Below are 16,060 nucleotides of genomic sequence, written 5' to 3' on the forward strand. Positions count from 1 at the left end.
ATGCCAGGGGCTCAGCAGCTGGTAATTTTATACCATAAGTGCAGTTTTTACCTAAAATGTGTGAGTATGCGTTGACAGGGGAAATTTATCGTTCATTTAGCTTGCTATTATGGACTTCATTCATTGGTCAATTCATTTATCCAGTAGGATAGGAGGTTATGGCGTTATCGTTTTTTTTAGCTAACTACGAGCATCACTTTAACAGAGAACATTAAAATTTAGTGCAACATCCAGGTGATAACATATCAATTTGTATGAACATTTGAACTAACTCAGGATCTAATTGACCGTGCCAGAGATATATATGAGAACAGAGTAGAGAAACTGTTGGACAGTATGGCTTCTGTTGAACTTTATGAGCTCCCCACCACGGATCCTTGGACCTTGGATAGGTAAGTTCACAGTAAAATGTTCCTTTAAAAAATCTATGTACATTAAAGGCTGTTTGCTAGCAAACGGCTGAACAAACATGTTATGCCCGCACATCTTTATAAGCAGCTTAAGAAGGCCTCAAAGTAATCTGGAATGGCCATGAGAAAGCTTCGCTGAAGAAAACACTTGTAATATGAGTCTTTTTTACGCTTTTATGTGCGCTGCGAGATACCTGTACATTATTGAGAAGTGGTTATTCCAGATAATTTTTAGTCCTTCTTTTGTCGGTTAAAACTATGTGTGATCATAGCATAAAGTTCATAGATTTTTAAAGATAATCTATCCAAGGAACATTTCACAACTGATCCAGTTTGTTACTAGCGGTTAAGTCCCTAGCATCTAACGGCTCTGTTTACGAAGGGTTAGGGAAGGACAGAGAAAAAGCTATCAAGGAACCTATGTGAAGCTTCCCTAATATGAGGAGCTCAATCGGATTAGTATTTATCTTCAGAAATCTCAAGCTGCAGACAAAAAAATTTACTACTTTATATAATTTGGGTACTAATTATTACAAGTAAGACTTCTAGAAAATATCAATTAAAGAATAGAAATTTTAGGGTAGGTGAATTTGTTGAAAGGAAATATGAAATTTTTCCGCAATAAATATTTATTTCATATGAATTTTTAAGGACCAAAAATTCGACCTTTTTAGATTCTTGGAGAAAGTGAAAGATAGATGTAAACAAGGATCAAAAGAGTTGCAAAAACGAAGCTGTATGGTTGAAGATGCTATTGAAGACCTTATTGGTCTGGCCTTGGAGTTTAAACAAACTGGTAAAAGTTCATTTCATATTTATTTTAGGAATTATTTCAAATTTTTAACTTTATTGTAGAATATATTTCATAGAATGTTGATTTTCTTTCCAAATCTTTACATAGTTATAAGATTTTAGGACGAGTTATTTGATATTTGTTAAAACATAATTGAACATAGTAGAAAATTATCATGCAAATGCTTATGTTTAAACATATCATCCTAAGCTACCTGTCTGTGTCTGTCTGTCTATCTCGTTAACCGCTGAACTGATATGGTTCTCCTTTAAATTGTAGCTTCTTATAGTTCTTTAGAAGGTTTAACACTTTCCAAAAGATATCATCCCTAGAAAAAAATGACCTCGAACAAAATAATTATTTTGCTCTTATTTTGAATTAAATATACAATGGGCAGGGGTTGACTAGACTACCCCCCTCCCCCCCACTAGCCATTTATTATTTCAACTAAAATTTTCATAATTTTGTATAGGAGAAGCAGTGGAGGATAACACTTCAATCAAATCACCATTTGGGGACACAGATGATGAAGTGTACAGTGCCTCTGAGGATGGAGATAATTCTGCTAGGCGCAAGTCAAGACAAGGATCTATTTCCTTGATCACAAAGTCAATCACCGCCATGAGGTAAATTTATCTTGTTCTAAATGTTTTACTTTTATAGCTAACAATATATATCCTAATTATTTAGATTTAAAAAAAAAAGTTGGTTTATAAGCCTAACATAATAGAATTTTTATGACATTATTTACTCCTAGCAGCTACGCCTCTAGAGGCCTCTAGCTAGACACTTGTTGTAACGGGAGGTGGGGGAAGTCGCCCTTCACTTCAATTTTAGTTGTAAAATTAAATGAAGACCAATGGTTAGCGAGATCCTTCATATACTGCTGTATATGATCTTTAACACATTAAAAATGTATTTTTCATTTTTTAGAAAGAAAAGTAGAAAGTTCAGTTCTATCCCAAAGAAGAAGAGTGTTGAAGAAGAAGGTGATTTAAATGCAAATCAAATAGCCAATCTTCTCACTGTGCTGGATAAACATCAAATAACAGCAGTCAACTCAGCTGCTAAGGAGATCAGAAGAAATTACAGCAAGAAAATATCTGAGAAACTTATCAGCTTAGTTAGGAATGGGTTTAATCTAATCATATTTAAACAAAAGATAGGAAACAATATTTCATACCAACAGGTGCACCATGTATCATTTTTAGTATGAAAGACACAAATATATAAAACCTCCTGCATCATTTTGTCAGACAATTGATGTCAGATCATTAAGAAAAGAGTTTTCACTTTAAAGTTTATTCACTGATTTATATATTGGGTGAAAGTAAATTATTCTTAAATAAAAAAATCTTACTCAGTTGTTTTTTCACAATAAATGTCATATAATCAGATTTTCTCTATTATCATTGTATATTAGTTTACAAATCATTTTTCATCAAATTTGAAAGATTGATATTCTTACAGATATGATTGTCATCTTTTATGAAACATGGAGCAAAACTAAATTCCCTACTTACATTTATATACAATTTTCATATAAATACAAGATTAAACTAAATTTTAGGAGCACATTGAGAGTTTTAGCCAAGTATTTTAACTCTGCTGTGGGCGATGGTCAACAACAAATTGAAGCAAAACCAGATGATGAAGGAAGCTATGATGCTGGAGATATTCTCTTTGTTCTCACTACATATCTTAATATTCCTAATGTTGAAGTCAGACCATCTGTTGATGAAGTTCAGAACATGCTCAATATTGCTGGCAAGATTATTATTTCTGTAACAAAAGGTGTCAGTCAGTGGAAGAGTATTAGAAAGAAAGGGGGTAAAATTATTGGAATGAATCATAATGAAGCAGGCAAAGATTTAAAGAAGCTGTATAATGCATCAAAAGTAGAAATTCCTTTGATTGAAGAACAGCCATCAAATTTTTCAAAAGTTGTTTCTGAAAGCAAGGAGGTTACTAAATCTTTGGGTATGCTTGCTAATGCTATGTCTGGAATGAAACTGGAGCTGACAGCCTTCCAAAGTATCTGGCAGAGATATTCTGAAGTTTGGACTTATGACAGGGAAGAATACGTTGATGAGATAGCCAGAAAGAAACCAAAATTAAAAGATTTTGAAGAGGAATTGCATAAGTTTAAAATGACAAAATCACAACTTTCAACAGAAAAAGATGAATTTAAATATGGATCCATCTTAATCAGTACGTCAGAATTTAAAGAAACTCTGAATAATGAACTCCAGCAATGGATTAATATACTAACAAAAGCTGTACATTTTAAATATAAAAGAGAAATGGACTTTATTATTGCACAATTGAATGATTTTGATAGAAAGTTAGACAGGCCAATTAATGATCTAGATGATATTAGAATTATTATGGAAACCCAGAAGAAGATCAGAGAAATTGAAATTGATCTTGATATGAAAATTGAAACTGTTGAAGAAGCTTTTACACTGATTTCCAAGTATGAGTTACAATTATCCAAAGATGACACCGAAAAAGTTGAATGTCTACAATTTAACTGGCTCCAGCTGCAAGGTAAAGCAATGGATGTACAACTTCTACTTCTCACTGTACAAGAACACTTCCAGAGAGAACTTATTAGCAATCTTGAGATATTCCAGGTTGAATGTGATGGGTTTGTTACAGATTATCATGGCAATGGACCTATGCAGCCAGGATTGTCACCCAAGGAAGCATCAGACAGATTACAAGTATTTCAGAATCACTTTGATGCTCTCTGGAGAAAGCACTCATCTTACAGTGTTGGCGAGGATCTATTTGGTCTAAATCACACTGAGCAGCCAGAATTGAATGCTATCAAGAAAGAATTAAATCTACTTCAAAGATTGTATAAATTGTATAATGATGTTATTGATAGTGTTAATGGCTACTATAATATCATTTGGATTGAGATAAATGTTGAGGAGATTAACAATGAACTTATGGAGTTTGGTAACAGATGCAGAAAGCTTCCAAAGGCCTTGAAGGAATGGCCAGCTTTCCATGCTCTGAAGAAGATTATTGATGACTTCAATGATATTTGTCCTCTACTTGAACTTATGAGTAATAAAGCTATGAAATACAGACATTGGCAGAGAATTCAACAAATTACTAAACATCAATTTGATTTAGAGAGAGCTGGTTTTGCACTGAAAGATATTATGGAAGCTCCACTGCTTGTCAACAAAGAAGACATTGAAGATGTTTGTATATCTGCTCTGAAAGAAAAAGATATTGAAGCTAAACTCAGACAAGTCACATCAGAATGGACAATGCAAGAGTTGTCATTTCATGTATTCAAAAACAGAGGTGAGTTATTACTTAGAGGTGATACAACAGCTGAGATTGTTGGACAAGCAGAGGACAGTCTTATGGTTCTTGGCTCACTTCTATCTAACAGATACAATGCTCCATTTAGAAAACAAATCCAGAAATGGGTTACAGATCTTTCAAATACTAATGAAATTCTTGAAAGATGGCTTCTTGTTCAAAACATGTGGGTTTATCTTGAAGCTGTATTTGTGGGTGGTGACATTGCTAAACAATTGCCAAAGGAGGCAAAGAGATTCTACAAGATTGACAAGGCATGGCAAAAGATTATGGCCAGGGCTCATGAAACACCTGGTGTTGTCAACTGTTGTGTTGGTGATGAATATCTTAGACAAACCCTTCCCCATCTACAAGAGCAGCTTGAGATGTGTCAAAAGTCACTTACTGGTTATCTTGAAAAGAAAAGACTTATGTTCCCAAGATTTTTCTTTGTGTCAGATCCATCTTTGTTGGAGATTCTTGGTCAAGCTTCAGATTCTCATACTATTCAAGCTCATTTGCTGTCTATATTTGACAATACTGCAGCTGTCAAATTTCATGATCAAGATTATAACAAGATTCTTTCCATTATTTCCTCAGAAGGTGAAACAGTACACCTTGAAAGACCAGTCAGAGCTGAAGGTAGTGTTGAAGTGTGGTTGAATGGATTGTTGCAAGCATCACAAGAAGCTATTCATTGTATTATTAGACAAGCTTTTCACTTTATTAATGACTCTAACTTTGATTTATTGGAGTTTGTTTCTAAATTTCAAGCTCAAATTGGAATTCTTGGACTACAAATGGTGTGGACAAGAGATTCAGAAAATGCGTTATCTAACTCGAGATTAGACAGAAAGATTATGTCAGATACTAATAATAAATTCTTAGATTTACTGAACACACTTATCAGTCAAACAACTAAGAATCTTGATAAAATGGAAAGAACAAAGTTTGAAACTTTGATTACAGTACACATGCATCAAAGAGACATTTTTGACATGCTTGTAAGATTGAACATTAAAACTATGAATGATTTTGAATGGCTAAAGCAAGGAAGATTCTATTTCAAGCAAGATATTGAAAAGACACAAATTAGTATAACAGATGTTAATTTTTATTATCAGAATGAATACCTAGGATGTCAAGAACGTCTTGTAATCACTCCACTCACAGATAAGTGTTACATCACACTTGCTCAGTCACTTGGTATGTGCATGGGTGGAGCTCCTGCTGGACCTGCTGGTACAGGTAAGACAGAAACAGTAAAGGACATGGGCAAAGCTCTTGGTAAATATGTTGTTGTGTTTAACTGCTCAGATCAAATGGACTACAAAGGTCTTGGTAGAATTTATAAAGGATTGGCGCAATCAGGATCTTGGGGATGTTTTGATGAGTTTAACAGAATAGCTCTTCCTGTACTTAGTGTGGCTGCACAGCAGATTGCTGTTGTACTTACATGCAAGAAAGAAAAGAGGAAGCAGTTTATATTTACTGATGGAGATACTGTGGATATGAATCCTGAATTTGGTATCTTTATCACTATGAACCCAACATATGCTGGTAGACAGGAGTTGCCTGAAAACTTGAAGATTCAATTTAGAAACGTTGCTATGATGGTCCCTGACAGACAAATTATTATTAGGGTGAAGTTGGCTAGTTGTGGTTTCCTAGAGAATATTACATTGGCCAGAAAATTTTTCACACTTTATAAACTTTGTGAGGAACAGCTGACAAAACAAGTTCATTATGATTTTGGTTTGAGGAATATTTTGTCAGTTCTAAGAACTCTTGGTTCTGCAAAAAGAGCAAGTCCAAAAGATACTGAGACTGTCACTGTCATGAGAGTTCTGAAAGACATGAATTTATCAAAACTTGTTGATGAAGATGAACCCCTTTTTATGTCTTTGGTCAATGATCTTTTTCCTAACTTGAGTCTTGAAAAGACTGGATATCCAGAACTTGAAGGAGCCTTAGAGGAAAAGATTGCTGAGGCTAATCTAATTTACCATCCATCTTGGGCAATTAAAATGATTCAGTTGTTTGAAACTCAAAGAGTCAGACATGGTATGATGGTGTTAGGTCCTAGTGGTTCTGGTAAAACTACATGTATTAGCTTCTTACAAAAAGGTCTAACTGCAACTGGTAAAATTCATAAAGAAATGAAATTGAATCCCAAGGCTATTACAGCTGGTCAAATGTTTGGTAGACTTGATGTTGCCACTAATGATTGGAGTGATGGCATTTTCTCTTCACTGTGGAGAAAAAGTATGAAGGCAAAGAAACATGATCATTACTGGCTTGTTCTTGATGGTCCTGTAGATCCACATTGGATTGAAAATTTAAATTCTGTACTTGATGATAACAAAACACTTACTCTAGCTAATGGTGACAGGTTGCCTATGCCACCAAAAGTGAAACTTATATTTGAACCTCAAAATGTAGATAATGCATCACCAGCTACTGTATCAAGATGTGGTATGGTTTACATGTCATCTTCTGGTCTAGATTGGGCTCCAATCTTACAATCTTGGTTCAAACAGATGGGCTTGTCATCAGAGCATACGGATCCTCTAAAACAAATTTTTGAAGCAACATTCTTTAGAATTTACAAATGGGCAGTATCTAACTTGCATTTTGTAATGAATGTTCTTCAGGTTCATGTATTGAACACATTGCTTAGCCTTCTTGAATGTTTGCTTCCTTGTTTACAAAAGAATGAAGATGCTGTACAAAGAAAGACAATTGCTAATGAGAAACAAAAGAAAGCAAACAACAAAGAAAGAGATTTTGTTCATGATGATGATTTGGACGATGATGATAGTGATGATGATGAAAAGAAAGAAGATGAAAATGTCGAGGAAGAAGATCCCAATAGAAATGATTATGAACAGACTTACATATTCTCTATTGCATGGGCTATTGGTGGTTATCTAGAAAATCCTGAAAGAACAAGACTTGAAAACTATATGAAAGAAAGAACTCAATTAAAATTTCCACAACTTCCTAAAAATGATACAATCTACAATTATGTAGTAAATCCTAATTCTGGTAAATGGTCACATTGGAATGATCAGATTGGGGATTATCAACCACCAGAAGTAAATCCACAAACATACAGCAATCTTTTGATCCCTAATGTTAGCAGTATAAGAACAGAATTTCTTATCAGTAATGTTCATGCTTTAAGAAAGAATGTACTACTTGTTGGTGAGCAAGGTTCTGCAAAGACAACTCTTCTAAACTCATTCCTCAAAAAATTTAGCAGGGAAGAACATGTTGTAATGAACAGTAATTTTTCATCCACAACTACACCACAAATTTTTCAAAAAAGTGTTGAGTTCAATGTTGACAAAAGAATGGGTAGCACCTATGGACCACCTGCTGGTAAAAGGATGTCAATGTTTGTTGATGATGTTAATCTACCTGATATAAACAGTTGGGGGGATCAGGTTACAAATGAATTCTTTAGATCCATGATTGAGATGAAAGGTTACTATAGTCTTGACAAACCGGGTGACTTTAGTAATCTTGTTGATATTCAATATTTGGCTGCTATGATTCACCCAGGTGGAGGTAGAAATGATATTCCTCAAAGATTAAAAAGACACTTCATAACATTTAACTGTACTATTCCTACAGAAGAAGCTATTGATCATATCTTTAGAATTATTTCAAAGGGACATTTTAACAAAACAAGAGGATTCTGTGATGAGGTTATTTCTCTAATTGATAAACTGATTCCAGTAACAAGAAAGATTTGGAAACAAACTAAGGATAAAATGCTTCCAACACCATCAAAATTTCACTATGTATTTAATCTCAGAGATTTAAGTAGAATTTGGCTTGGAATGATTGGAACTCAAGGAAATGTTATCAATACAGAAGAATTAACAATGAAATTATGGCGTCATGAGATGACAAGAGAAATGTCAGACAGATTTATATCAGATAAAGACAAAGAATGGTTTGATAATTGTTTGCTGCAGTCAGTACTTGATGAATTGGGTGAAGACTATCAGCTGATGGCTGAAGATGCAAGATACTTTGTTGACTTTATGCGTGATGCTCCTGAACCAACAGGAGAAGAGGTTGAAGATGCTGAAATGGAGCTTCCCAAGATTTATGAGCCTATTGAAAGTTTTAAATCTTTAGAAGACAGATTACTTGTTTTCTTAGATCAATATAATGATATTATGAGAGGTTCCAACATGGATCTTGTATTTTTCCCAGATGCAATTATTAATCTTATAAAAATATCAAGAATTATCAGAAATCCTGGAGGTAACATGATGTTGGTTGGTGTTGGTGGTTCAGGTAAACAATCTTTAACCAAACTTGCATCATTTATTGCTGGATATAAAACCTTCCAAGTAACAATGACAAGAACATATAATACAGCTAACTTTGTTGAGGATTTGAAAATATTATTCAGAACATGTGGAATCCAAGGAAAGGGAACAACATTCCTATTTACAGACCAGGATATTAAAGAAGAAGGATTTTTGGAGTATATTAATAATGTTCTAGCTGGTGGAATTGTATCAAATCTATTTACACGTGATGAGCAAGGTGAAATTGTCACTGAATTGTTGCCAATCATGAAGAGAGAATGTCCTAAGGTTGCCCCAACTCCTGAAAATGCAATGAATTGGTTCTTGGACAGAGTAAAGATGAATCTTCATGTAGTGTTGTGTTTCTCACCTGTTGGAGAAAAGTTTAGGTCAAGAGCGCTAAAATTCCCTGGCTTAACTTCAGGTAAATTTTTTTATATATTTTTATACAATAGAAAATGTTTTGGTTAAAATCATGGTTATTCTATAACTGGGGTATATTTTATAACTATCCAAGTGTTATTTAAAGATTGCGATATTTATTAGTCTGTTATTGATTTTATGTTTCCCTCTGTATAAAACTTTGCTGTTCTTATGTCCTCATTTTTTTATTTACATTTTATATTTTATCTAGTTCTAATTCACATCTTCTTTTTCATTTACTTCTACTTTTATTTTAAAAAACCCAAATCTGTTTTAATTTCTAAAATATCTAAATTATTATGATAACAGATGTTAGATTAAGTTATTTTTTTTTACCCCTTTTAAATATAACTAGCAAACTAGTAAAGTTATATTTGATAATTGAAAATTGTATTTAAATTTTCATATTTTTTACAGTGCAGTTTGTTATATATCCCAATGATATAAAATTAAGCTTTAATCAAATTAATAACAATATAAACAAGATTTGTTTTATTCAAAACTTATTTTCTTATAAATTTTGAATTAAAAGAAAAGTGCTTTGAAAGCAAGGCCTAAAAAATAATTGCAATTCTATGGTAATATTATAAATATAGATAATAAAGGGACTGTGTACAAAAAAATCTATTCTGATTATTTCGGCCGATTTTTGCTAAGCCAAGATTGGAAAAAAAACATTTCCTGTATTTTAATGTGCAATTAAAGGAAGCCTGCAAGAAATACCACGCTTTAACTGCTGAAAGACTGCCACAAGTAGACCAAATACCCCAAATTTGAAGTCTTCAGCTTCTGTAACAAAAAAGTTCTAGGCATTTTAAAATGGCATTTTATGTACAATAAAAATTTTGAAAGAATCGCAATGCTCATGTTGAAAACTTTGAAATTAAACTACGTGGCCTAGAAACAAAATGATAAGCTTATTTTTGTCATAAATTTAGGTTTCCAGTAACTAATTATATTTTTACAATAAAATACCCATTTTAATAGTCAAAATCATTGAAAAAAATTAAGTTTAATGTTTCTGTTAAAAACGACTAAATGTTGCAATGGATTATTTATATTAAGTTTATGGGTTTTAATTTAACATGTAAAGTTATGTCCATAAGAAGAGCAATAAATAAAGGGATAAGAATTTTCTTTAAAATAAGTTTGACAAACATTTATGAACTGACAAATAAGTAGAATAGCTTATGAACAGCCACTATAAGTCTATTATTTTATGTATGTTCATATATGTTTGTGTTAGATAGTGGGATTGTATGTTATATACATATGGGGAAAAGGGGAGTTGAGTGGGAATGTTGAGAGGTGTTGTCTTTTGTAAATAGATCAGATATAGCTATCAAATTTTCTTTACTTACCCTGATGTTGTGATATACTGACATTTAAGTGTTTCTATTCAATTTTTTATTTAGGTTGTACAATAAATTGGTTCCAACCATGGCCCAAAGATGCTCTGGTGTCAGTAGCCACTCATTTTCTACAGTCATTTAAAATCATGTGCTCAGCTGACATCAAGAAGAACCTTTTCAAAACAATGGCATCTGTGCAAGACAGTGTGTCAGTTGCTTGTGTAAATTATTTCCAAAGATTTAGAAGGTCTACTCATGTTACTCCTAAGTCATTTTTGTCATTTATCAACAGCTATAAAGTTGTCTACACTAAGAAAGAAGAAGAAATTGGTGAAATGAGTTCCAGAATGAATCAGGGTCTAGAGAAACTTCATGAAGCATCAAAAGCAGTTGAACTTTTGAAAGAAGAACTTGCTGTTATGGAAAAACATTTACAGGTTGCTAATGAGAAAGCAGAACAAGTATTGGTTGAAGTAACACAAAGAGCTAAGGAAGCAGAAATTATGAAAGATCAAGTGCAAAAGAGCAAAGACAAAGCTGAGAAAATTGTAGGTGAAATTGAGATAGAAAAGAGTGCTGCTGAGGAAAAATTAGAGGCTGCTAGGCCTGCTCTTGAAGAGGCTGAAGAAGCTCTGAATACAATTAAACCTGCTAACATTGCTACTGTCAGAAAACTTGGAAGACCTCCACATTTAATTATGAGAGTCATGGACTGTACTATGATTCTATTCAGATCCAAACTTCCTCTTATATCTCCAGATCCTACTGTTCCTTGTCCTAAACCAAGCTGGGGTGAAGCTTTGAAGATCATGGCAAGTACAACTTTCCTTAGCCAGCTTCTTAACTTTCCAAAAGATACTATCAATGATGAAATGGTTGAACTTCTTGAGCCTTATCTAACCATGGAGGATTATAATATGGCAACAGCTAAGAGAGTGTGTGGTGATATTGCTGGTTTGCTATGTTGGACCAAGGCTATGGCATTCTTCTTTGGTGTAAACAAAGAGGTATTGCCCCTGAAGATTAACCTTGCCTTCCAGGAAGCTCGTTTGAAAGCTGCTATGAAAGAATTAACAATAACTCAAAACACTTTGAGAAAGAAAGAGAGACAGCTAAAGAAAGTACAATTGTTATATACAAATGCTGTCAGAGAGAAACAAAAGCTGGCAAATGAGGCTGATGTGTGTAGAAAGAAAATGTCAGCAGCCAGTACTTTGATTAATGGTTTGGCTGGTGAGAAACAAAGATGGACTCAACAAAGTAGAAGTTTCAAAGAGCAGTTGCTAAGATTAATTGGAGATACTTTACTTGCCTGTGGTTTCTTATCATATTCAGGTCCATTCAATCAAGAATTTAGAAACCAACTCATGAACACATGGAAAGCTTTGCTAAAACACAAAACTATACCTTATACAAACAATCTAAATGTTGTATCAATGCTTGTTGATGGTAATGAAACATCAGAATGGTCCTTGCAAGGTTTGCCTAGTGATGAGTTGTCACTTCAGAATGCAGCTATTGTCACAAAAGCTAGAAGTTATCCATTGCTGGTAGATCCCCAAGGCCAAGGAAAGATTTGGTTAAAAACAAAAGAACAGTACAATGATTTGCAAGTTACAAATCTAAATCACAAGTACTTCAGAACTCATCTTGAGGATTGTTTATCACTTGGTAGACCTCTTCTTATTGAAGATGTTGGTGAAGAATTAGATCCTATTCTTGATAATCTGCTTGAAAGGAATTTTATCAAACAAGGTCGTGTGTGGAAGGTTATGCTTGGTGACAGAGAAATGGATTTAACTGAAGGTTTCAACTTGTTTATAACCACAAAATTATCCAACCCTGCTTACAGTCCTGAGATTAGTGCTAGATGTGCTATTATTGACTTTACTGTAACAATGAAAGGTCTTGAGGATCAGTTACTAGGACGAGTCATTAGAATGGAAAAGTCAGATCTTGAAACAGAGAGAATTAGACTGGTTGAAGATGTACTTGAAAATAAAGCAACTATGAAAGAGTTAGAGGACAGTTTACTTGAGAAGCTTAGCTCTGTTGAAGGTTCTATTGTAGATGATGATGAACTTATTGAAGTGTTACAGGAGACCAAAACAACAGCTGGAGAAGTTAGCAAGAAACTGTCCATTTCCGCTGAAACTGAACAGAAAATCAATGCCGCCAGAGAGGAATATAGATCAGTAGCTCAGCGTGGCAGTATTCTTTATTTCTTAATTGTTGAACTGAGCAAGGTTAATGTTATGTACCAGACTTCACTTAGACAATTCCTTGGGCTGTTTGACAATGCTGTATCTAAATCAAAACCAACTCACATCATTGAAAAGAGGATCATTAATATTCTGGACTATTTGACAGTATCAGTATGGAAATATACAGACAGAGGTCTGTATGAGGTTCACAAGTTTCTGTTTGTTATGCTGCTGGCATTGAAAATTGACCTGAACAATGGAGTTATAACTCATGCAGAATTTCTTATTTTCCTGAAAGGCGGAGCTTCATTAGATCTTAATTCAGTAAAGGTAACAGCTTTTTAAATTTTTTTACACCAAATAATTCAACATTTACCTTGAATTAACTAATTTTAAATGTATTAACACCTTTGAAGATGTTTTGCAAAAAATAACCTTAATTTTATACATAAATATTTTTGTTAGGAAATATATATTTTTTTATTTTTAGCCCAAGCCATTCCGTTGGATGTTGGACGTTATCTGGTTAAACTTGGTTGAGCTAACAAAACTGGAAACATTTTCGTCCTTGTTAGATAAGGTAATTTTTTATGTTTTTTAAAACTTGTCACTAAATTATAATGTCTAAGTATAGCCATAACTTATGGTCCACTATTAAAACAAGGATGACAACATTCATAAGTAGCGAAGAATAAATGGATCAAGATAGGGACAAGGATAAAAAAATCACAAAACCTTTCCATATATTTGTTTCGGCTTATATATTTTATAGAATTTACCAACGTACAAAGTAAATTATATACTAGATCCTCATTATAATAGGGAATCTTCAATAAAAATCAGCTGTCTATCTTGAATAACAACTGAGAAAAACCAATCCCATTAAACAAAATTGGACTGACTGACTACGGGCTGAAAGACAAAGTGAATTATGGAGAAGGATTACTACATCAAATTTGTTATAGGTGATCTTGACAGAGAAAGACTGGAAGTACTGGTGTGACACAGAGAGTCCGGAGGAGGAGGAGATGCCATGTGGCATGGAACAGGACCTGGATGTATTCAGGAAGCTCCTGCTCATTAGGTCCTGGTGTCCTGATAGAATCCTGTCCCAGGTATACTAATCATTTCAATCTTTAAAATACCTTGAACATTTAAATATTTTTCTTTCTTTGAAATAGTAACATATGCAATGTGCATACACAAATATGAAGCAATTGAAACGTAACAGTTATAAATTTTACGGTTTTAAAAATATGAATAGGTAGTCTTGTAGTCTGTAATACAACCCCCTGGATTTTGGTTCTGTGAATAATAATATGATAAATTATAAAGAATTATAATTATAATATTATAATTTATGGGGATGTCAAAAACATTCGCACGCCACTGGTATAGTCTATAAAAGTAAAAAATGTAATCTTATACTTTATTTCCTTATTCCTAAGATATTGTAATTTGTTTTTATTTTATTTTAGGCTAGAAAGTATATATTTGATAGCCTTGGTGCCGAGTTTTTGGAAACATCTGTCCTTGACCTTGAAGGAATGTTAGAAGAGGCGGATAACAGGTATAGTAGCTACGCTTAAATTTTACAATTTTATTGGTCATAATTTAATGACCGGGTTGGTTTGATAACCCAACTCAAGTGACAATTAGTAAGCTTTATAATGTAAAATTATTTACTTATTTTTGGTTTTGGCTAAAACTTAAACCACCTTTTTAGTTAAGAGATTGGGAACACAGGGATCTAAAGGGATAAGACAATAGCTGATAAATTGATGTACATCTCAAATGATGATACACAAAACTACACCTTCTGTAGATTACAATTAGTGGTCGAAACGTGTGGACAACCAACCAATCCAAATTTAATAAAAGTCCCAAGAGTTGTTGATTCGAAAAATAAGAAATCGCTATTATAAAACTTTGGGGACTAGTGTAATAAACAGCTCAATGACCACTCACTCACTTTGAAAAACATATGCAAATACATAGGTTTGATAGTTATAAATTCCATTATTTAGGGTTCCATTGATTTGTTTGCTGTCCACTGGTTCTGATCCTTCTGGACAGGTATAACATATTTTCCAGTATAGCTGAAAACCGATTATTATCCGCTGGATTAGAACCGGTCTTTTTGGGCTTACAAAACTTGCTTTAATCTCTCATTCTAATATCCACGGATAGCTGTCTATAACACGGTTCGATAAAGAACTATAAAGAGATGAATATGACATTTTTTGATTAATAGATATACCCTTCCAATTATGCAGAAAAAAATTACCCCTTGTATAAATCAGTATTTAATTATAAACCATCAGAGTTGGAATAGCAGAAAGAGATTATAAACATTAAGGTTTAGTTTATCTTACAGTAAAAAGTCCACTTCCTCCCTGCAATGAAAGAATTGAGAAGAATATTTTTTTTTACTTTTTATTTGCTTTTAATTTAAAAAAAGAATTATGATTTTCCAAATATTAAAGAATTGTTCAATTTCAGATTGAATCCCTGGCAAGGGGAAAATCTCAAGATTTCCGGTCTCTGGCCATGGGACAGGGACAAGAAGAGTCGGCTAGGAAAATGATCACAGACGCCATTGTCAATGGACATTGGCTCCTTCTCCAGGTAAAATTATTATAGAGTTGCTATGCTTGTAATATAATCCACAGGATGTTTCTTTGTCTGTTTTTATTTCTGGACCGTATCTTTTACTTGGCAGTGAATCTTATTTCTATTTTGGGGAAGGAAATCTTCACCCTCACAGGAGAAATAACTTAACTAAACTAAAATCTATAGTGTTATTGGTCGACCCGCCCCCTTTCTTTGAATATCGAATATAGAGGTTATTATCATGAAAAGAAATACACCATAAATACTGACAATTAATCAGGAGTCTAAAGGGATACGAATGGCCGATAAATTGATTTATAATTCCACAATGATGATACACAGAAATAACCCTTCTGTAGATTACTTATAATTATTGGTTGAAACGTTTGGTCTCTCAAATTATTGAACCAAACAATCAAAATTCAATAAAAGTCTCCAAAGTTGTTGAGCCAACAAATAAGAAAACGTTATTCTAAAACTTTAAGGACTAGTACCCCTTACTCCCTGCAATTAAGTCCATAAGTAGCGCTGCAACTTAAACAAGTTTACAAAATTTCTATATACACTATAATTAAAAGTAAACTCATGTAGAGTGTTAAAACAGACAAAT

The 16,060-nt window shown here is 33.4% G+C and overlaps 1 protein-coding gene across 1 annotated transcript in view; it reads left to right on the forward strand.

The window, feature by feature from the left end:
- The window catches only part of Dhc1 (dynein axonemal heavy chain 1), a 22,971-nt gene continuing 6,911 nt past the window's right edge, over positions 1–16,060 (forward strand). Inside the window, exons 1-12 of the mRNA XM_080151565.1 lie at positions 1–21; positions 277–392; positions 1,085–1,206; positions 1,676–1,829; positions 2,137–2,337; positions 2,774–9,282; positions 10,697–13,167; positions 13,328–13,417; positions 13,803–13,952; positions 14,316–14,407; positions 14,865–14,913; positions 15,340–15,465. Of these exons, the coding sequence (XP_080007691.1) occupies positions 1–21; positions 277–392; positions 1,085–1,206; positions 1,676–1,829; positions 2,137–2,337; positions 2,774–9,282; positions 10,697–13,167; positions 13,328–13,417; positions 13,803–13,952; positions 14,316–14,407; positions 14,865–14,913; positions 15,340–15,465 (10,101 nt within the window). The remainder of the gene's footprint in view (positions 22–276; positions 393–1,084; positions 1,207–1,675; positions 1,830–2,136; positions 2,338–2,773; positions 9,283–10,696; positions 13,168–13,327; positions 13,418–13,802; positions 13,953–14,315; positions 14,408–14,864; positions 14,914–15,339; positions 15,466–16,060) is intronic.

The sequence above is a fragment of the Acartia tonsa genome, chromosome 2, assembly GCF_053477335.1.
Source record: "Acartia tonsa isolate MP-2025a chromosome 2, ASM5347733v1, whole genome shotgun sequence".
Lineage (NCBI taxonomy): Eukaryota > Metazoa > Arthropoda > Copepoda > Calanoida > Acartiidae > Acartia > Acartia tonsa.